Here is a 19,774-nt window from a genome sequence, read left to right as displayed (position 1 = left end):
TGCCTTGCCACAATTCTGTCTCTGAGCTCTTCAGGCAGTTCCTTTGACCTCATGATTCTCATTTGCTCTGACATGCACTGTGAGCTGTAAGGTCTTATATAGACAGGTGTGTGGCTTTCCTAATCAAGTCCAATCAGTATAATCAAACACAGCTGGACTCAAATGAAGGTGTAGAACCATCTCAAGGATGATCAGAAGAAATAGACAGCACCTGAGTTAAATATGAGTGTCACAGCAAAGGGTCTGAATACTTATGACCATGTGATATTTCAGTTTTTCTTTTTTAATAAATTTGCAAAAATTTCTACATTTCTGTTTTTTTCTGTCAAGATGGGGTGCTGAGTGTACATTACTGAGAAATAAAATGAACTTTTTTGATTTTTGGAAAATGGCTGCAATGAAACAAAGAGTGAAAAATTTAAAGGGGTCTGAATACTTTCCGTACCCACTGTATGACGACATTACTCCTATTTTAGCTTCATTACACTGGCTCCCAGTATGTTTTAGAATTGACTTTAAAATTCTATTGATCACTTTTAAAGCTCTTCATGGCCTCTCGCCTTGTTATATTTCTGAACATTTAGTCCCATACGCACCAGCACGTGCCTTGAGATCCTCGGGCAGAGGTCTGCTGTCTGTTCCAGAGTCTCGACTGAAAACTAAAGTTGACAGAGCGTTTGCTGTCAGGGCCCCGAGGCTCTGGAACAGCCTGCCCGAGGAAATCAGGTTGGCTGAGTCAGTGAACTCTTTTAAGTCCCTTCTTAAAACATACTTTTATAGGAGAGCTTTTCCCGATCTTATTTGACTTTATTTTATCCCTTTTATTTTATTCTATTTTACTTATTTTATATTTATCTTAAATGTGTATTTTGGTATTTTCAATGTTTTCTTGCTTGTATTGTTGTCTTTGCACTTGTTGAAGCACTTTGTAACTTGTTTTTGAAAAGTGCTCTACAAATAAAGATTATTATATTATTACCAAAACGCATTGTGTGTATCTCCTTGACGTCTAACAAACATGTCAAGAGCATTTCCTTCTTCATTAAACATTTACAAAGCTACATTTCCAAAGTAGATTAAATTCTCCCCAGTTTACTAGCTTACAGTCTTTCTGGCACATAACCGCCACCTGTAAATCAGTGGAATAGTGTGACATCATTGATAAGAATATTTATCGTGTCACTCTGAGTGTGCACACGTCTGCATCCTTTAAAGGGCTTTAAGCACAATTATGTTCTATAAATACTTGGTGCCAAACATAAAAACAAACTTATCTTATTTCTACATGAAAAAAAAAAAATCTGACAAAATGATAAAGTTGAACTTGTAAGTAAGCTCAGCCAGACTTCTTCAACCAGTTTAGCTCACACGTCTCACTGTATGCTGCTCCTTTATGGGCAGCATACAGATTATTATAGTATGTGCACTATGGGGCTCATTATCTTCTCACGTAGATTAGTAAAACCACTGGTCAGGGCTGTGGGCAGTATTCGACTACTTGTGGATGATATGAATTTAGCTAACGTCACCACGTTTACAGCAGGTAATGTGTAAATGACTGTGTATATTCACATTTATTCATTCATTCAGGTGTGGTGCCACGGCGGGGACTCTCTGAACTGCAGATTCATAAATGAAAAATATGCAAGACTTTGTTTTGAAGTTGATCAATGTTGTGTACCTGAGTCTGTGAGCTGCTGCTGCCCAGGCTCAGAGGCTCATTGTGGGCTAAAGCAGAGCTCTTCAGTCCTCCTCCTCGGCTCCTCTCCAGGGTGCCTCCGCCAAGGTTGCTCCCCGTCACAGAGCGCTTGTCGTGGGGGACACGAGGGAGCGTGGACATTTGCTGACTGGACTTGATATAAGGTACATCCAGGATCTCGTCCATGTCCAGATCGTAGTGCTCCAGCTCCCCGAACAGAGCCTGGGGGTTGTTCCCTCCAACAACACTGCTGCTCGGGGCCTTCGCCTTCCCTCCCGGGACGTCGGAGGAGGTGGAGGCATAGGTCGGCTTGTCAGAGCTGGGGTCATCCTTACTGCCCTCCCCTGGCTCACCCAGCCCCTGGACTTTACCATCAGAGTCAGAGTCGATGGTCTCTGGTTGGTGTTTGAGAGGGGAGACCCTCTTCACCGGCCGGAACTTACTGTGGACCTCAGCGAGCCCTGTAGGTTTGATTCCCCCGCCGCTGTGGGAGGAAACGCCACGACTCCAGTTGATGGCTGGAGCTGAAGAAGGAGGTAATATCACATTAGTTGCGTTTAAATAATGTAGTTTAGTTTCACAGAGATTTAAATAGAACTTGTTGAAGTTTAGATGTATAATACTTAGGAGCACATGGTGTTCAGTGTTACTGAGGTCTGCAATCATTTTTAATAGTACTTAGTTACCTGGCCTATCCTCGGCCTGGCCATCACTCCTCCTGGACAACTCTGGGATGCTCTTCAGAGACGTGACAGAGTACTGCAGGACGAGAAAGAAAGAGTGAGAGATAATTCAGAGAAAAGTTTACACAGCAGTTCAGCATCTGTGCAAAGCAGTTATATTTAGATCTTAGTTAATTGCAGTCGCAGTTATGTTGCTCTAAATACAAGCAGACTGTAACATGAAGCAGTCAGGCAGCTGTATGTTACAGCTGTGGAATAAAACACTCAGCTGCCGGTGTTGTCCTTGTCGATTTAAACGGGGTGGACAAAATATTAGAATTTCCATCTCCAGCAAAAACTGAACATTATAACCTTCATGCAGGTAGGGTTTACTGCAGGGCTGGTGCATTAGACTGCGTTAAGTCTAACTAGGTGCATCTACTTAACTGGACACCGAATGTGCATCTACATAAAGGAGGATGCACCCTACTTGGATTGTTCTATGTACCGGCTAGGTTTAGATTGTTGTAGCTGTTTGTTGGATAAATGTATGCAGCTACTAAGTTGTGTTTGTTAAGTTTTTACAGACTCCACAGGGTGGTGGCTGTAAGCAGAGATGAGGCTGTTGAAAGTGCACAGTTAGGCCTCCTAGAAACTCTAAATTAGAGGATACTCCCATCCTTATTCATTGTACATCACTGGCCTCCAGGTATAACCAGCTGGGCCAACTGTGGTGCTTTGCTTTAGTCACGAGCCCGTCACTTTCTTTGTGTACACACACACACACACACACACACACACACACACAGGATTTCGGTTGTTTTTTACCGGCCATAGTTTCGGTAGATGCATGTAAGTATGTAAGTAGGTGTCTGTATCAGGTAGGTAGGTGTAGTCAGCAGTTGTGTTGCAGTAGGTAGCTGTTAGCTTGTTTACATCATACTGACCACTGAATCATCAGAGAAGTCGATCTCATCCAGGTCCAGGTATTCAGGAGCCTCCATCTTCACACCACATCATCAGCCTCACCACCAGCTGCAGACAGTAACACGTGTCATATTAGAACCCTGGCATAAACATTATGAAGCCACTTTTCAAAGTTGTGGGAACAATTTACATTATATGCAAAATACATACATAATCTAACTCTCATGTTAGACGGGAAACACTGTTTTCTTTCTTCTGTGTTACAAGTTAAGTTTCGGTCAACACGAATACTTTGGCAACCTTGAATCACTAAAGCCCGAACACCCTTTGTTTGTACTTTCTATGCAGCAGCTTCGTATCCACAAATATGAAACAGAAAAAGACTTTTTATGTTGATATGATCAGCAGAAATAAAACACTGGAAGTAGTGTCAGGAAACCGAGAATTGTTGTCTTTCTCTAACAGGGGACAAACTGCAGCTCTGTGAATAAAGAGGAAACTGTGGAAATAACAAATCAGACTTCTATTTTAAGGAGGATTTTTACTCTTACCAACTACTAAAAAGGCAGAAAACATGTCGTTTGAAGAATCTGATCCAATCCTTTTCTCCTCATTAATATTGGAGGTTTAAAATGCTTTAAAACTGTCTAATGCCCAAACTGCCTGAGCTGCTGTGATCAAAGGCAACAAACAGCAGGATAATCAGGACTAATCAGAGAGCAGATTTAAAGACACAGCACGCAACCTGGACCAACACCAGAGCAAGAACCGAACATTTCTTTAACAAACCAAGTTAAGGATCCTTATCAACTTGCGTTATAAAACAAATATGTCAATGTCTTTTGGGTTTTGGACTGTGAGTCGGACAAGCCAAGACGTCATGTGAAGACATCAGGCTCGGCTCTGGAAAGTTGTGCTGGATTGTTTTCACTATTTTCTGAAAAACAATCCACAGATGAATCGATGAAAATCATTGTTCGTGGCAGCCCTAAGAGGATCACAAGAACCTGCTTTCACTGCAACCACTGCTGCCTACAGTGCCGTCAGACCGCTCACGTCATCAGGTGGTGTACCTACAATAAGATCCAGATGTGTTGAGGGAGATTCTATGAACTGTGTGCACATTGAAAAGCTGGTCGCTGCGTGCGTCTGTTTACTTGTCATGAAACGCACTATATAAATAAAATAGCCTTGCCTTAAAACTACAGCTACATCCACTACTGTACTACTTTTCTTCTTATCCTCTTTACTCCCTTCTACAAAACGGTCTTTTCTGTAGCACCCCTTCCACAGAGAGGTTAGAGGTCAGCTTTGAGCAGCACAGCTATGTTGATAAAAGGTCCTGTGCCTTGCTAAAAGACACTTAGGCAATAAGGATTTCCCTACAGCAAATCCATGCAGGACCACGGTGTTTCAATAGTGTCAAGAAGTGATCTGAATTGATGAGTTATTTTGGTCAGAGGTGTTGATGGTGATTTTTCAGGCTGTACTGTAGGTGTTTCCCCGTACATCACTCAAAGCGTTTTCTATGTTTTGAAATAAACTAAATTTCCATTCATGATCATGGGATATTCAGAAAGCTGCAAACTGTGGAGCTTTCATGTACAAGTCAAGTCGTTTTCAGACTGTGTGGGCGTGACCGCAGGACTAAACCGGTCAAAATAAAACCTCTGATTGCAGCTTTGAGAAACAGTTGAGCCTAACATCCTTGATAACAACAGTTTAGGCCTGAAACCCAAAATCAAAAATAAGACAGATTTAAAAGAAGAAGGAGGACGTCTGCTTTCTCTGTTTATGTGAACAGCTGACGAGCCCCAATCCTTCCAGGCACGAGACACGAAAACAACTGGAGAAATGGTGTTATGCAGCAAAGTCAAGAAACAAGGGGAGTGTTCAGCAGGGTTTTTCCTGCATAGAGAAATATTTGGCGCACCCCAAAGACGTTTTAGCGAGTGCCCAAGGAAAATCCCCAGCGCCAAAATGATCAGGATTGTAGCGTAACGTAACCCCCCAAAGGCCCTTTCTGAGCCAGGAAAAACCCTGTTCAGGTGGACATGGGGAAATTAGATTTATATTTCGTCACATTTCCCCCCAGAGGGAAACCATCAAAAAATCCACCTTCCAACAACTCCCGGTCTGTCTGATTTAAATGGTGCACATGGTGTTACAGGGTGCAGCGTCCTGAACTCACAGTGGGGTTGCCAAGTTTGAGCTCTGTCCCAACTCTACTATCTTTTTAAAGAAATTCTTTCTACAGTGAAGCCTGTGTATTATCCAGAGTGAGTTTCTGGAAAGAGATGCTGCCGCTGAATGCAATTTATTTTTATTTTTCAAAGTTGTGAGCAGCACAGGCTTTTCACCTCCACTGCACAGGGGAGAAGACAGAAATCTCAGAGACAAATATGTGAAAGTCATTTCCGAGACTGTTGTTGAAAATTAAATCAAGACAAACCTAAAGCAAACCAGGAAGTCATCAAAATATTCCTTCACATAAGAAGCAGAACGGTGGCTGTTCCAAGCAACAGAGAAAACAGGCGTGTGCCTCATTTCTAACTGAGGTTACAGCCCATTGAGGAAAAGGAAGTAAAAAAGTGATTTATTGATGTGATTTCATTGAAAAACTACATATAGCCCCTTTAACTTTCATAAACTGAAAACACACTGAAAGCATCAAAGTTCTTAAAACGAAAACAAGTTCAGGGCTAGTGAAATGTACACAGTGCAGTGGTTATGATTCACCTCTGTCCTGATTGAGAAGTCGCTGCGGTAGCGAATAGTCAGTCACAAGGTAGCCGCGCCCTAAAACATACCCTGACCCGGAGGTTGCTGCTTGGACCAAATAAACACATAAAACACATCTTTGAATAGAACTCAAAAATGATTATGTTCTCCAAGTCACATCCTGAGCTTCCTCCACCACCTCATCCACCTATAAAGTCATTCAGACTACATGGAAACCTGATTACACACATTAAGACCTGCAGACTGGACGGTGGCCAGTTTAAATCTCATTAGTGTCGGTTACACAGTGCTGGGTTCACTGCTGTAACAATTTGAATCCACATTTCTAAGTAAAACTGGCATTAAGGACTGACATTAGACTCAGTGTGTCACAGGACTGAGACCTTATGTTTGGATAGATGGTTAGACTGTTTTCCAAGGAAAATGTCATTTTATGTTAAGTTCACACCAAGTTTAGAAAGGTGAGCAATAATTCTAAATAATAATTTATTGACTGATAACCTGTATTATAATGGTTTCCTGCAGGGCTGCATCACCTCAGACAAAGACCTCAACTTCACAAAAATTACACTTGATATAAAACATAAACCTTCAGGCACAAAAAGAGCAGATGCGTTTTTTCACACAGTGAATGCCACGTATTTTAGAAGTCATATTGATTAGCCTTAGTCATTTTGGTCGTGATGACTCAGTCTCTGGGTGAATTTCCACCTAGGCCAAACTATTTCCTCCAGGAAAACCTGGATGCGATTCTAGTGTTTTATCATTTGACTAAATTATGACACCCGAACTAATAGTTTATGTCAAAGTTAAATGCATTTAAAAACAAAACAAAATTAGATCCTGAAGGTTTTTTGTTGCCTGAAGATGTTGTCTGATGTGAGTCACAATAGTGTCACACAATTTACCGCACTCCACATGTAGTTTGATTACTTTATATTTTATTGGCTGTTAATTTACTACATCATGATATAAATCAAAAATAAATTTATTAATTAATAAATAATCGTGTTAATATTGTGATACTGATTTTAACTATCTCCCCTAGCCTGAGCAGTGAAAGTAATGAAGTGAAGACCATCCACAGAATCTGGGTGCTTTATTAGTTTTAATTGTATATAATTACATAACCATCACAGCCTGCTGTCTCTAATTACTGTCTGGAGCTGTTATTTTGCTGAATATCTACTTATAATTTCTGTCTTAAGGACAAACATGTGGGGAGCGCTACATGCTGTGAAAATACCCGCAGGCTGATGAAAGTAAAACATCATCTGAGACCAACGTGTTTGTGATTCTTTTTTTTAATAATTAAAAAGATACTTGACACAATACTAACGTTAGTTAGTAAGAATATGTAGAAGACCTCCAGTAGCTAATAAAGCTAAGTCATTTATGTTGTACGAATGGAAACGAGGACTGTGGAGTGAGTTTAGGAGGTCTGTCCGCTTCTTATTCTGGACAAGTTTAATCCGCAGATACCTGCTCGTGAAGCAGCAGGAGGCTAATTAGCTAACGTTAAGCTAGCTCGCTAATCAGCATCCAGGGAAGCTACTGTGGAAGCTAACTGACTAGCCAGGCAGTTGGAAAATTAGGTCAAAACAGAAAGCTCAGGTAAAAACGACTCCCTCCCGGGATAAAGAGCTGTTTCTTCGGGTTAACGGCCAGTTTTTTGATACGGTACCTTGTGGAAGTCAGGCAGCCGAGGAGACCGAGCTGGCTTGAGGGGCTGATACAGCTAGCCGAGCCGCTAGCTGGAGAGATCCTTGGATCCAGCTGTTTTTTTCCCTTCTGTCGCCTCGCTGTCTTGAAAAGCACAAAGACTTTGACATATGGGCAGCACAGAGAGGAGGGAGAGAGAGGAGGGCTCACTCTGAGCACATTTCTCAGCACCACATTCGCTAGGACGAAGGGAAGAACTACACTTTTACTTTTAAAAAGCACCCTGGGTATGTAAAGTGTATGATTATTAAATGACAAAGGCAGTGTTGTAATATAACAAAGTACATTTAGTCAAGTAACGGTCTTTAAGTACACATTTGAGGTACTTTCCTTGCTTCTGCTCCAGAACAGTTAGGAAGACAATATTGTACTTTTTTACTTCACTACATTTATTTGATAACAGTAAACTAGCTACTTTACAGATTCAGATTAGTAATGCAAAATATAAATCAACTAATAAATGATGATATATTATTATAAATGAAGCTACCAGCAGCATTTGAAGCCATTAAGACAAAGCTGCAACATCAGAGTGATGAACACATTAATTGAAGGAATCAATAATATCAACTATGATATTATTCATAATAATGAGATAAAATGCCAAACCTTTGATTCTTAAAGTAAAAAAACAAAACATTTTGAGGTTGAGTCATATAGGCTATAGAAGGCCATTTCATACAGACAAGAAAATAAAGAAAGACAAGTTATGAACTCTGTAAATATGGATAAAGTGATATGGTAAGTCAAAAATAATGAGATAAAATTACAAGATAAAGTCTAAATGATTTAATTGAATGAACCTTGACTCAACTACTATATTTACAGGTTTTTGTTTGTTTGTTTTAAGATATGTTATTGTTGTCAGTGTCTGGTGTGAAAAATATTTGGCAACTGATCACATGCAGATAGTTTTATGACAACTGGTTACATTATAGGCTGCTGACACTGAGTCAATCATGAAAACCTGAGGCATTGGGATCTGCAGCAGATATTTGGCCGAGGAATGAGGAATAATCCATTCTGGATGTTTCACGTGAGATTTTTCTTTTTTGCTACCTGCCAAATTACATACAACATTTACATTTTGGTATCTTAATGAGCCTGTTTTGATCAAATATTCTGCAGCATCCAATTTAATAATATTTATTGCATTTCTTTGGAAGGTAAATAAGACTGTGTCACGCCCACTTTCTCAGACAAAAGTTTTCCTTCTTTGCTCCCGGTGAGTCATCGTTTCAATAGACGATCTGTGAAGAGGGCCGCCGCTCAGACAGAGGAAGTGGAGCCGTTTCATCGGTCCGTTATCCTTAGAATAAAAACTACAAGAAAACTTTTTCAGGATTTAGTCCTCATTATAACATGCATATAATAGGAAATTAATGCACGGATGGAATAACAGTGTTTTATTTCATTTTACATTAGTATTTACGTCTTTATTTTTAACCTCTATTATTTTTAGGGTGCTAACATCTGGCCAGGACAATGGAAATGATGAGAATGATATATAAATAAGCCAGCATTAATTGTTATTTCTTCTTTCTTTTGATCACTTAAAATGTTTTAATATGCTAAAATCAAACTTACTTGCTTTTTTAACTCCTCATAGAATACCCAGAGAAGTCTGGGTTCGCATTAAGGAGCTTGTTGCTTTATCAGCATTATCACCAGTAATAATTAACCTACAGTAATATGGGCAGTGAAAGCAGTTATTGCTTTGACCATTATTATTAGTAGAAATATAACTTATAATCGCATAAATATAGCTTGAAATCGTTTTTTATTGAAGGTAAATGTTCTTGTTAGTCTAATTCTAGTTACCATATGTATTATGTTTTTATTTATTTGACTGTATAATAATCTTAATGTAGACACAGGAGATTCACTGTCGGCGGGCTCGATTCATCCTCCACAAACCGACTTTTGACATCATACAGTCGGTTACATAACTTTTAGTCTGTCAGGGAGAAAAACACAGGAGTTGCACCACAGACGAGTCTAAAAGTGTTCTGTGTTTCCATAATAACAGCCTCTGCTGCTCTGCTTTAGTCCAGTGTGGTTAAACATTCATCAGCTCATTTTAATCTCAACAGCGCCATCTAGTGGCACACTCTGAAACTGTCACTCGTCAAACAGGCTTATTGAAGAAAGGAGAACCATATCTTTTCACCAACATCTTTTATATACAAGACAAATAACATACTACATATCTACCCTTACTGATATGCATTTACTTTACCACTTGGCACAGGTCAGAGAATATGCAGTGTTTTGATGCTTTGCTGTACAGTTTCTTAGAAATCCTACATCTGATGGCTCAGCTTTAGAAACATTTAACAATAATATATTCTGGGGATAACAAACATAATCAAACATCTAAAATGTCATGAGCACAAATGGTTAGAGTAGCCAAAACCTGTGCTCAAGTAAAAGTAGGGGAGACCGGGGGAAATTGTAACACTGTGTTCAGTGATGTTCCAAGCCACATGGCCCAATGTAAGCAGCTTGTTTGTCTGTGTTGACTACTTTTGTTAGAAAGTGAACATATTTCACTAAATTTAAATGGAAAAATACATTAACAAAGGGTGTATTAAAAGAAATGGATTTGTTCTAGTATAAACAAATCATCAATTAACATAGGTCAACGTTCTTTGTGTAAAATATTGTATGTTTTACATGTGTTTAACAGAAAGTGTGAATGTTATATAGGCTTAAGTCTGCATTAGTAAAGTTCCTTTCAATTTCAGTTTGTCTATATTGTGGATTTAAAGTAGTTGATTGTATAAGACCCAGCAAAACCAAAGAGAATGACTAGTTCACTTGTGAAAAGCTATTTTATGAAGTTGTGGTTTATGAAGTGAACAGAGAACTTGGCAGAGGATGCCTGACATCTAAAATAATTTGAACCATATAAACTGACTTCTTGCTTTTAATTAAATATTATAGCCTTTTTCTTACGAGATAAAATAAATAAAATATATCAATTATATTATTAATTAGTGCACATATATGTGTTTTTTGTATCAAAAGATGACTTGTGTATCTCAAGTAGTCTGTGAGTTATAAAGGAAAATGTAAAAAAAAATGTTACAATTGCCCCCGGTCTCCCCTACTGTTACTTGGTACTCAAGTACAAGTAAAAGTAGGCATCAACTAAGGGCCCTGGCAGCTATAAACATCATAGGTTATGATGTTTAGATTTAAAACTAAATTGAAATTATGAACATGACAAATGAATTATTCGAGCCACTGCCACAGCTCACAGATTGCTAACGATGTGAGCTAATGATTACGTCACAGAAATCCAGGAGGGTTCCCTTTTTGAAGTAAAAAATAAACATGTTTTAAATGTATTATTAGTTTTGTTATTAAATAGAAGAGGAAAAAAGGTATTTAGGGAAATATCTAGAAGTCTGATAGCTTGGGGGAAAAAGCTGCTCAAAAAGCTGCTCTGCAGTCTGGTGGTGCGGCAGCTGAAACTTCTATATCTCTTCCCAGAAGGCAGCAGGGTGAACAGGCTGTGGCTGGGTGGTTGCTGACCTTTAGCATCCTTTGGGCTCTGCCTAAGTACCTCTCCCTCACCGATATCACTGATGCTTGGGAGATGGGTACCAATGATGCCAGTTACTGATGTTTTCAGTCAGGAAGTTTCTATTGCTTCACAACAGAGTTCTCTCCATGTCTGGGGGAAGCGTGAACAGGAGGGGTGTGAGCTCACAGCCCTATACTCGACTGATAGTAGAATCTGTGTCTCGGTAGCTCCATTAATCTCGAGACGCTGCATGGCTGCAGTCTCTGTTCATTAGTCACTGTACACTGTACTTTAACAGCTAAACTGAGGTTTATTGATGACCCTTTTCTCTCTGCTCTGCTCGCCTGCCATTCACTGGTCTTGTGCAGAGTTGTGTCTGCCGAATCACCGATAATTGCATGCACGTCGCGGTTCCTCTCGGGCCTATTCCATGTACTGTTCAAAAACAATTTAATATTCTTTGTGAATGGTGATAAATGATTTGAACGTCCTGCAAAGTTCACGCACAACTCCGCACATCACCGGCGGTGCTCTGTTTCTCTCCCTCATCTACCACACACACATACTACACCATACATGCGGACTGACGCACAGACCTCGGTGAATATAGATATATTAGATGCACAGTGTTCAGCTATGGATCAGAATCTAAATTTCCTTCTTCTTGTTTCCTAATGTCAGCTGTTTCCTCGGCTCCTCCAGCTGGTCGTCCTGACACATAGTTGCTTGACCCAGCTGTGACTTCCTATCCCATCCTTGAGGTTCATCATTTGCTATTTGCTACGTGTTAGATTCTTCTTTAGCGTCCATCTCAACATTATTTTGCCCTTTCACACCTTCTTTTGGCTTTTTGGAAGTCTTCCTCTTCCTGACTGACCATTCTTAATGTCACTCAGCTCTCTCTGTGGGAAACTTGAATACCTGTGGCTGCTCTGTGGTTTCTTCCTTGACATCCAGTTGCTGCTGCGTGCAGCTGTCCTTTGACTTCTTTTGAGTTTCAGTAGTGTCAGCTACTTTGTCAGTCTCCAACCCCTCTTCCTGTCTTTCTTTACACTCCACCTTTACCCCCCTTGGTGGATCGCTCCGGCTGTCCTTTGGTTTCTTCCTGATTTCTGAGATTTTTCTTCCTGGAGCTCTTGTTTTTTTCTCTGTTTTGAGTTTTGGACTCTCTGTTACTTCTCTACTGAATGATGGAGGGTTATTCTCTCTCCCATCACTCTCCTCTTCTGTCCCCTCAAATTTCCCATTACTTTGCCCTTTTTGATTCTCTGCTTTCCTTTCTGTCTCTGTAATCATGCCACTCTGCATTCCCTCCTGATCCTTTCCTTTCTTATCCTCATGTTCTGCCTCTTGTTTGCTAGCATCTAAAACATGTGGGTTGCCATTGTCTGTCTCTGTTTTAGGCTCTATCCTCTCTTTATCCCTCTTTATTGTTTCTTGCCTCTGACTGAAGCTCCTTGTTCTCCACTTTCTCCTCCTCTGTCTTCTTTATTTTCCCATTCTGGTTCTCTACTTTCCCTTCAGCCGGTCTTGTCTTTTTACTGTGGCTTCCCTTATGATCTTTTTCATCCTCATGATCACTTGTCTAACTCCCCTCCTGTTTTCTGTTTTCTAAAACATGTTGGTTGACATTTCATTTCTGAGATTTGAGCTCTATCTTTTCTTTCTCTCTCTCTCTCTTTTCTTTCCAGTATTTCTGGTTTAATTGTCCAGTAGGGCTGGATGCCATGGTACAGACGTGGCCGAGGCTGCGGCTGTATGCCTTTCCCCCAGTCGCTCTGCTCCCGGGTTCTGGAGCGGGTCCGTCAGGATGGTGTCAGCCTATTGTTAGTAGGCCCGTTTTGGCCGGCCCGAGTGTGGTTCTCGGACTTAATTTTGCTCCTAGAGGGACCTGCCAGGCCAGGCTCCGTCCACGAGAAGGATGTACGGCCTAAAGTGGAATGTGTTTGCCACCTGGTTCAGAGAACGAGCGGTGGACCCAGTTACCTGCCCGGTGACTATGGTACTGGAGTTCCTCCAGGACCATTTCTCTGCGGGCCTTTCCCCATCCACACTCAAGGTATATGTGGCTGCCGTGGCGGTGTTCCACACCCCTCTGAGGGATGGGCCTCTGGGGTGGCTTCCACTGGTCGTGCGCTTCCTCCATGGAGCCCGGAGGATGAGACCCGTGACTCGTTCCAGGCTTCCCACCTGGGACCTGGCGGTGGTTCTCGAAGCGCTGGCTGAGGCCCCCTTCAAACCCCTGGAGTCGGCTGAGGCCAAGCACCTGACCCTTAAGATTGGCTCAGGATTAGGATAAGAATATCAGGATAAGGAAAGGACTATCACCACCAGCGCTCTCAAGACTTATTCCAAGGTAACAAAAACACAACGATTCTTATTTTCAGGTGATGAAAACATACTTGTGAACATTATCACCATATTCTGCAAATAGAGCCCACCTAAATCTTACACACTGAACCTTTAAACACTGAAAAACTTGAACTGAAGTAGTCTTCCATTACTTCTTCGACAAATATTCACTTTAACCAGCCCAATACTTCAGATAATCCTCCACCCCCCTGCACTAGAGGAGACGACCGCATGTACAGTATCAGAGGTTCTGTGTAGTGCAACATCACATCTCTGTCTATTCATCTCCCCTGTAGAAAAACTGCCAGACCCTGAAAGGAAACCTTGCATTGGTACAAAGTGTCAAGGAGTATCAGCACATCCAGGGGATTATACAAGCACACACACTGATCCATTTAACGGGACATATGAGGCATTTTGCATTTTGTGTGAGCAGTTTTGGGAATTGTGTGTAGAGTTTTGTAAAAAGGAGACGTAGACACGAAAACGTGTGTAACGGGCTTGAGGCTCTGACTGGTATTATGTATCATTACAAATTTTTCTGAATTTTCAAGTCCGTCATTTTAGCTAGTAAACCCATAAATTATGAATAAGAAATAATAGCTATTTGTTGTCAAAGTTATACTTTTATTTTTAAATTGCCCGAGAAATTGCCAGAGTGTGCCTGTTTCTCTTCAAGCCAACACAGAGACACTAGATAATAAATTGATGGCATGTCTGATAGAATGCTCTCAGTTCCCGTTCCTCTATTGAATGTTATTATTGAGTGCATTATTAATTACAAAGTAATTTATTGCAAAGTGTGCGTGTGTGTAGGGCGGCATTGTTTTGTTGTGTGAAGCACTTTGTACTACATCTTGTTTTTGTTTTTTTTTTAAAAACATAGTTTAATTGATTGACTGTCTTTCTTTTTGTGCTGGGACGACTTAATGTTTTAGACACCGCCCTCCAGTCTGAGCCAAAAAGCTCAGGTGATTTCTGGGTACCTGTCAAAAGAACAAACATTAGTGGGTGTGTGTGCGTGTGTATGTTTGCACACTATTCTGTCTCAGATATAGTGTGCAAACTAGTGTGTCTTCTCTGTGTCTTTCTCATTTTGCATCATCATCTTTAGCATTTCTTTTCTATCGCTGTAACAAAGTGACACAAGACATAAACAGAATTGTCTCTTAGGCATTGAGGCATTAGTATTGTGAAAATAATTATTTTAGCACCACCATATTCTGGGGAGTTAATTGTTCTGTCTTGTTTTTTCAAAAGTAAAAGCTCAGTCATTGAAACGCGCTGGCCTTTGGCTCTGTGTAAAATCTATCTCATCAAAGATATAACATTAACTGCAACATCCAATCTCTGCAGACCTTCAGCTGTTTTGAGCTCCAAAGAGAAGATAATATACTGCATTTACCAAATATCATCATGACAAAAACGTGTATATATACTGAATTTTATTTGCTGATTAAAAACCTGTGACAAATGCAGAGAAGTGATTCTGTAGTGTAATGTGTTATGAAAAGAATACTTTTACAACATTCTCTACAGAGTGAATTGTTCTTTAGTGTCTTTTTTAAAATTAAAACGTCACTGATCTTCCTTTGTTTTTGAGCTCTAACTACAATATAATATACTGTATACACAAAACATATACTGTACAGACTGCATTGCTGATGCAGTGAAATGATTCTGTGCCTTCTAAAACATGCAGCGAGTTGGACAAATCATTTGAGGACTGTCCCTGTAAAAGTCTGCTGAGATTCCATAGACTGTCTTTGGAATGCTAAATGGTTTTCAAATGCGATATGAAGGAAATGTAGTTGCTTTGCTGATTACGTTCACTGGTAATGTTTATTTCTAGTCCACAAATTGTTTGGTTTCTACACTGTGTGCATTCAGAGCACTTTGACGCTGGAGACCAGGGTTCACCTCATAAAGTTTATACCACAAAAACACGACCATGATCCATGGAAAAAATCATGGCTTTGATTAAATGTTAAAATAGCGAACACACTGTCACTGTTAACTGACCTTAACCAAATTATTTCTGTTGCCTAAAGAAAGCCTTAAAAATGTTAATCATGCCAGCAGGTATTAAAATTAAAAACATTTACATTTGAGCAAAAATGCTATGGAAAGAATATTCAACCTGATACATACCCCCCCCCCCCCCACACACACACGTTATCGTTGCTGATAAAAATTAGTTTTTTTTTAATATATATATATATATATATATATATATATATATATATATATGTGTATATATATGTGTGTATGTATATATATGTGTATGTATATATATATATATATATATATATATGTGTGTGTATATATATGTATATGTATATATATATGTATGTATATATGTACGTGTATATATATATGTGTATATATATATATATATATATATATATATATATATGTGTGTGTGTGTATATGTGTATATATATGTGTGTATATATGTTTTACTTATTCTAATACACTTACCTACCCTACGCTACCTCTACCCTGCACGCTAGGGAAACATTACATACCTGACACAAAAAAAGAGTGGTTAATCGTTTGATAAGCCAGTATTTATCTTACAGCACAGCAAACACTTTCACTAGATAAACAGTGACAACAGGTGGATGATTCCGTGCATGCATGCATTTTCAGCTGCTTATCTGGGTCAACATTGCGGTGGCATAATTATTTCTCTGCATCATAAAGGTGGGGAAATCGATTCTGGAGAACTCCAACATCATGACAAATGAGTTGTTGGTTATTAAACTGTCACTACTTGGTGCTGCAAAGCTAACAAAAGCTAACACGAGAGGAGACGGTCCGAAAGCAAGCACAGCAGCTCCTGACTGCGATACTCACAACTCTCCTGCTGCTACAGCACATCTCGGTGAACTAGAAAGTTAGTTGAAAGTCCGTGTGCAAGTCATTTAATGCTATTTTTCAGCCTTTCACTCAGTTTTCAATTGCATAAAACCCTTTTTTTCAAAACACTACACACAATCCTCTACCTGAGACACAAAACTCTAACAGGAAGTGACTTGTTTTCCTTTTTCCTCTGAACATTGGATGCCAACAATGGACAGAGAGCAAGGGGAGTAGGAGGGAGAGGCAGGGGAAGACAACGAGTACATGTTCAAGAAGGAATAGTTGGAAGAGGAGGAGAAGGAGGAGGACGGAAGGAAGGAAGAGAGGGAAGGAGAGCCATCACTGATGAGATCAGGGCAACACTTATTGATCATGTGATCAACCAGATAGAATGAGAGAAGCTGGACTGAGAGTCCAGCCAAACTTGAGTCGCTTTACAGGGGCATCCATAATTTAAACCTTCAGAAATTAGAACAGGTTGCAACACTCTAATGGTTATTTCAGCAGTACAGCATTGTAAAATAAGTATTACAGTATTTTTTAGAAATAAAAGTAAAAATTATACTTTTGTTTTACATGTTTATGGTTTCCTTTTCTTGTATGCTGCTGTTACTGTAATGTTTTGCCAAATAAATATTTTCTGTTTCAACCTTGCGTTGGTGTTTACAGTTTACTTTTCAACGCCTCCTAGCAGATTACTTTCACTCTAGAACATTGTATGGAAATGTACACATAAGCCTATGAAAGACAAAATAACTTTAGACTTAGAACAACAGTGTGTAAATGGTATATCCAATAATTTACTATTTTGAAAAAAGTGTTTGCCATCTGATGAGAATGCTTCATTTTGAGATTTTGAATGCAGTGTTTCATTTTGAAGGACATAATATATGAGGCATTTTGCATGTTGTGTGAGCAGTTTTGGGAATTGTGTGTAGAGTTTTGTAAAAAGGAGACACAGTTTTAAAACGTGTGTAAGCAGTTTTAAAAAACTGTAATGTAAATCGATGTTTGCTACACCATCACCATCAGGGAAAGTCTAATCATTATTTTTCTTCCTTCTTACTATGCAAATTAAGCCCTTACAGATGTCCCTGCTGGTGTGCTGCTCTGTCTCACGTGAACAGAAATGTATGAATAAGTTTTATTTTTAGCACTGAGTAAATGTTTTCTCTTAAGGAAACGATCTGAAGCAGGACGTTGTTAAACGTCCCCACCACTAGATAAATATCAAGGACTTTTCATTGCAACACAGGTAAAATTGGGACTGTATATAAGAGCAGGTCTTTGTCTTGTTCAGCAGCTCCACACAGGACGGCTGAAGATCCTCACTGGTACAGAGAAGACTCAACAGAAGATCATTCTGCAGCAGGTCAGTTTTTTTACATTTAAAAAACAGAGAAGAGTCAAAGTGCTTTACATTGGCAGAGAAAAGCATTGCAATGTCATTTAAAAAAATGAAGGTAGAATAAAATAAGACCTTAAAAATGAAATGAAATGATATTCGATACATAAAATGAAATAAAATATAAATAGAATAGATCAGAAATGCAGCTACAAGGCTAATAATTTGTAAGTTGCCAACTGCTTCCTTAAGATCTAAGGGCCCTGCAGGGTTTATATTTGTCATGGAGATCAGAAAGGTATTTTGAGTGATTTATATACTAGCAGAAGCACTTTAAAATATATTCTAACTTAAGTAACTTGAAGCCAGTGTAAAGATTAAGAACAGGAGCAACATGCTGAGTTATCTTGGTTCTCATTAAAAGTTTGGCAGCAGCCTTTTATGTAGACCCAATTCTTTAATTCTTTCCTCCTTGTTACTAAATACAATGATTTCTTTATTTAACTTGAGGAAATGTAATTGCTCTAAGCATTGCTAGAGTGAGTCTAAGGAACCAAAGACACTTGAGAGGAAACATTATTATTGTCATGTATGATGTGACCTAGAGGGAGTATATACAGGGTGAATAATGGCGGCTCAAGAATCAACACCTGGGGTACTCCACATGTCAAACAACAATCTCATGCACTGTTCCAGTTTGTCAAGAAGGATTTTACGGTGCACATTTTCCAAGGCTGCACTAAGATGATGCAGCAACTGATGTGTCAGTGAATATCATTTAACACTTTCAGTGCAGTCTCAGTGCTGTGATCTGAAGCTACACTGGTTACAGGAGGAACAATATTTCACCCTCTTCATGTTTGTGTTTTATGTTGTGTTTGACATGGAAGACTTTATGGTCATTCTGATATTCCCAATATTTTCCCCAGAAAAGATATATACATACTGTATGTTGAGAGATAGGATGTCAGAGGATAATTGTGCATTAGTTAGCTTCTCAACAGTGGTGAAAAAGACATGAAATGTTGATATTAGTAACGTGTCTGTCTCTTTTAATCAAAGGTCATCATCATCTTTGATATCTGCAACATCTCCACCATGAAGATGCTCACTGTGACTTTCTTAGTGTGCACCATGATGGCTCTGATCCGAGCTACCCGTGAGTATTTACTGGCAGTGCTGGAGTAGCATTTACTACAGTACTGAACATGAGAAAGTTTTTTTGAAGTAGGCTTTTTCAGAAATACGCTTATTTTCTTTTTTGTTGAGGGTTAGATGAGAAGATTGACATCACTGTCATGTCTGTAGCTACATATGAAACTACAGCAGGAGCTAGGAGTAAAAAATTGAGAATTTGCTGTATTACAGGGGTTATGTGCCAGACTTTGTGGGGCTACCTGTTTCCCCCTTTTTGCAGCTAAGCTAAGTTAACAACTGCCGGCTTTAAACAGACAGACGTGAGAGGAGTATCCATCTTTTCATCAAACTCTCCATAATTAAGCCTATTTCCAAAAATGTTAACGGTAAAGGATATAAGTTCTTCTTCCACCACTGCTCATGGTATGTCAAACTGTCCATCCAGCTCTTCCACAAGCAGAGGACCAACCTGAGACAGAGGAAACTTCGGTAGAATGTGAGTATATATTTCTTGAGATTTGTAATGAAGCCTGTTTGAGACATGAGTATCAATACAATAAAATAAAAAATAAATAAATGATCAGATGGCTCTGTTCAATAACTGCTATGTTAAATTGTCCAGCTGTTACGGATGCAGAATATGAACCTGGGAGAGAGGAAACAATGGAAGAATGTGAGTGTATATTTCTTCAGATTTGTAATGAAGTCTGTTTGTGACTTGAATAGAAACGCAATTACATAACAATACAAAAAAGAAAATAGCAGGTTTCCCACTTCAGTAACTGTTAATA

The 19,774-nt window shown here is 39.4% G+C and overlaps 2 protein-coding genes and 1 long non-coding RNA gene across 4 annotated transcripts in view; 2 read left to right on the top strand and 1 right to left on the bottom strand.

Annotated features, from left to right (window-relative positions):
• LOC123960304 (synuclein, alpha interacting protein) overlaps nucleotides 1-7,901 on the bottom strand; it is a 26,664-nt gene extending 18,763 nt beyond the window's left edge. The window contains exons 1-5 of one of the 2 annotated variants that reach the window (XM_046034982.1): nucleotides 7,715-7,901; nucleotides 6,028-6,114; nucleotides 3,309-3,396; nucleotides 2,386-2,458; nucleotides 1,682-2,223 (exon numbers count right to left, since the gene is read on the bottom strand). In XM_046034982.1, the coding sequence (XP_045890938.1) occupies nucleotides 1,682-2,223; nucleotides 2,386-2,458; nucleotides 3,309-3,365 (672 nt within the window). In that variant the 5' untranslated portion in view covers nucleotides 3,366-3,396; nucleotides 6,028-6,114; nucleotides 7,715-7,901. The remainder of the gene's footprint in view (nucleotides 1-1,681; nucleotides 2,224-2,385; nucleotides 2,459-3,308; nucleotides 3,397-6,027; nucleotides 6,115-7,714) is intronic. The other variant, XM_046034980.1, reaches the window with a different exon arrangement.
• LOC123960306 lies at nucleotides 7,428-9,069 on the top strand. Its single transcript, XR_006822500.1, has 3 exons — nucleotides 7,428-7,979; nucleotides 8,691-8,788; nucleotides 8,919-9,069. It is a non-coding gene; the product is annotated as an uncharacterized LOC123960306 (long non-coding RNA).
• Nucleotides 9,070-13,625: 4,556 nt separating this feature from the next.
• The window catches only part of LOC123960305 (type-2 ice-structuring protein-like), an 8,938-nt gene continuing 2,789 nt past the window's right edge, over nucleotides 13,626-19,774 (top strand). The window contains exons 1-4 of the mRNA XM_046034983.1: nucleotides 13,626-13,640; nucleotides 17,805-17,873; nucleotides 19,429-19,479; nucleotides 19,606-19,656. Coding sequence (XP_045890939.1) covers nucleotides 19,647-19,656 — 10 coding nt within the window. The 5' untranslated portion in view covers nucleotides 13,626-13,640; nucleotides 17,805-17,873; nucleotides 19,429-19,479; nucleotides 19,606-19,646. The remainder of the gene's footprint in view (nucleotides 13,641-17,804; nucleotides 17,874-19,428; nucleotides 19,480-19,605; nucleotides 19,657-19,774) is intronic.

The sequence above is a fragment of the Micropterus dolomieu genome, linkage group LG21 (genome assembly GCF_021292245.1).
Source record: "Micropterus dolomieu isolate WLL.071019.BEF.003 ecotype Adirondacks linkage group LG21, ASM2129224v1, whole genome shotgun sequence".
Classification (NCBI taxonomy): Eukaryota; Metazoa; Chordata; class Actinopteri; order Centrarchiformes; family Centrarchidae; genus Micropterus; species Micropterus dolomieu.
This window is presented reverse-complemented; position numbering and strand designations above follow the sequence as displayed.